Source organism: Nuphar pumila, chromosome 17 (assembly GCF_984573655.1).
Source record: "Nuphar pumila chromosome 17, dmNupPumi1.hap1.1, whole genome shotgun sequence".
NCBI lineage: Eukaryota > Viridiplantae > Streptophyta > Magnoliopsida > Nymphaeales > Nymphaeaceae > Nuphar > Nuphar pumila.
This window is the reverse complement of record NC_143265.1, coordinates 55,933,833-55,935,911: the sequence shown is the minus strand read 5'-3', so window position 1 is coordinate 55,935,911 and position 2,079 is coordinate 55,933,833. Positions and strand designations below refer to the sequence as shown.

Here is a 2,079-nt window from a genome sequence, read left to right as displayed (position 1 = left end):
GAGCCACACCCAGCATTTAGAAGAAAGTTGGTGTTCTTGAGATTGGTCCATCTACTGCACTACAGTGCAAGGTAGACATGATTGCTCAAAAGCTGGACCAGCTTCTCTCAGGACCACCCACTACCCAGCAGGTGTGTACTCTATGTGCCAGTCCGGCACATGATATTACTGAGTGCCCTTCGGCATCTCAGTACCCTGAATTTGTTCAAGAACAAGTTCAGGCATCTCAGAGTTACGTCAGACCGCAGAACAACCCATTTTCATCTACATATAATCCGGGTTGGCGTAACCATTCCAATTTTTCATGGAAGAATCCACAATCTTCCATGCAGATGCCTACGTCCTCTCAGCCAGCTTGGCTACCATATTTTTCTCAGACATTTCTGAGGCCAAGCTATTCTCAGTCTTCCTCATTTCCTCCCCCGATTCCATAGGAGTCTGCCCCGCAGACATATTTTGAGGAGAGACTTCTCCAGGGGATGGACCCTGTTAGGAACTCTCTCTCTGGATTTCCTCCAAGAGGTGAAAACCTCTAATCAGAATGCCTTCGAGAAGTGTAGCTAGATCTTGAGCTCACATATGCAGTCCATTGCGAAGTTAGAGTCGCAAATGGGACAGTTAGCAGAGGCTATCAGTAGGAGACCCGAGGGTACATTGTCGAGCCAGGCTATCATGAACCCGAAGGGCAAGGACCAGATGACTGGAGACCTGTTTCATGCTGAGTCACAGCAGCAGGCCAAATCTATTATGTCCCTGAGGAATGGACGTGAGTATCACGTTGAGAGCAGAGAGAGTATCGAGGAGCCAAAGACCATTGTTTCACCTTCGTTGGCTCAGCCATCATTATCATCCCCATCATCATCTTCTTCACCTTCATCATCATCTTCATCCTCAATGCAGAAGAAGGATAGGAGTGAGCCTTCTCACAAAGAGGAGAAACCACCCGCGTATATTCCCCCACCACCCTATCCCAAAGCATTAGAGTTTCCCGGATTTAGAGGGAAGCAAGGTGCAAAGATCCAGGACATGCTTGACATCTTTAAGCATGTGCAGATCAACTTGCCTTTGCTTGATGTGATTCAACAGGTGTCGGCTTATGCCAAATTCATGAAGGAACTCTGTACGCAGAAGAGGAAATTCAGAGAGAGAGTTCCTATCAGGGTCCATCATACTGAGCAGGTGAGTTCAGTACTTCAGCATCAGACACCACCAAAGCTCAAGGACCCTGGAGCCCCTATCATTGCTTGTACTATAGGGAACATCCGGATAGAACGCGCTTTGCTCGATCTTGGAGCAAGCGTGAACATTCTGCCCGGGTATTTTTTTGATTCTTTCGGGCTAGGAGAGATGAGATCGACTCCTATTACACTTCAACTGGCAGATCGTTCTTTCAAGGTACCGAGAGGTGTCTTGGAGGACGTGCTAGTTAAAGTGGATGATTTTTATTTCTCCATCGATTTCATTATTCTCGATATGGAAGGAGTAGACAACCAGCACCAGACTTCGATCATTTTGGGCAGACTATTCTTGGCGACTGCCAATGCGTGCATCAACTGTAGGACCGAAGCCATGTATCTCTCATTTGGCAATAGGAAGGTCAAGATGAATATTTTCAATGCCGCTATGGGACCAGCAGGAGACATGGACTGCTTCCATGTAGATATTGCACAGGGAGTTAGTGGAGGATCATCCCGAGTTGTACATTACTGAGGATTTGTTAGATCTGTACCATATTGAGAAGAGTAGTTGTACAGTTAGTGTAGATCTGTCTAGGGTGTCATCAGAGTTCCCACCTTGGAGAGCTATCATTGAGCCTCTCCCACCACTTGCGGAGTCCCCTGCTAAATCTTCGATCGAATCTCCTCTGAAACTTGAGTTGAAACCCCTACCGGATTCACTCAAGTATGCATACCTCGGAGTTGATGAGACTCTGCTTGTGATCATCTCGTCACTGCTCACTGAGGAGCAGGAACAGAGATTGCTGATTATTCTTCGAGAGCACAAGGCAACGATTGGCTGGGGAGTTGTTGATTTAAAGGGGATTGATCCTTCATTCTGCATGCATATAATCCATTGCGA

At 46.9% G+C, this 2,079-nt stretch overlaps 1 protein-coding gene across 1 annotated transcript; it reads left to right on the top strand.

Moving 5' to 3' along the window:
• The first annotated feature begins 1,026 nt into the window (after positions 1 to 1,026).
• Positions 1,027 to 1,710, top strand: LOC149811984 (uncharacterized). Its single transcript, XM_089992957.1, has one exon. The coding sequence runs from the start codon at positions 1,027 to 1,029 to the stop codon at positions 1,708 to 1,710; it is 684 nt and encodes a 227-aa protein (XP_089849083.1).
• The last annotated feature ends 369 nt before the right edge of the window (positions 1,711 to 2,079 follow it).

Excerpts from the sequence above, each read along its gene's own strand:
- LOC149811984 (XM_089992957.1), top strand. The coding sequence starts at position 1,027 with ATGCTTGACATCTTTAAGCATGTGCAGATCAACTTGCCTTTGCTTGAT.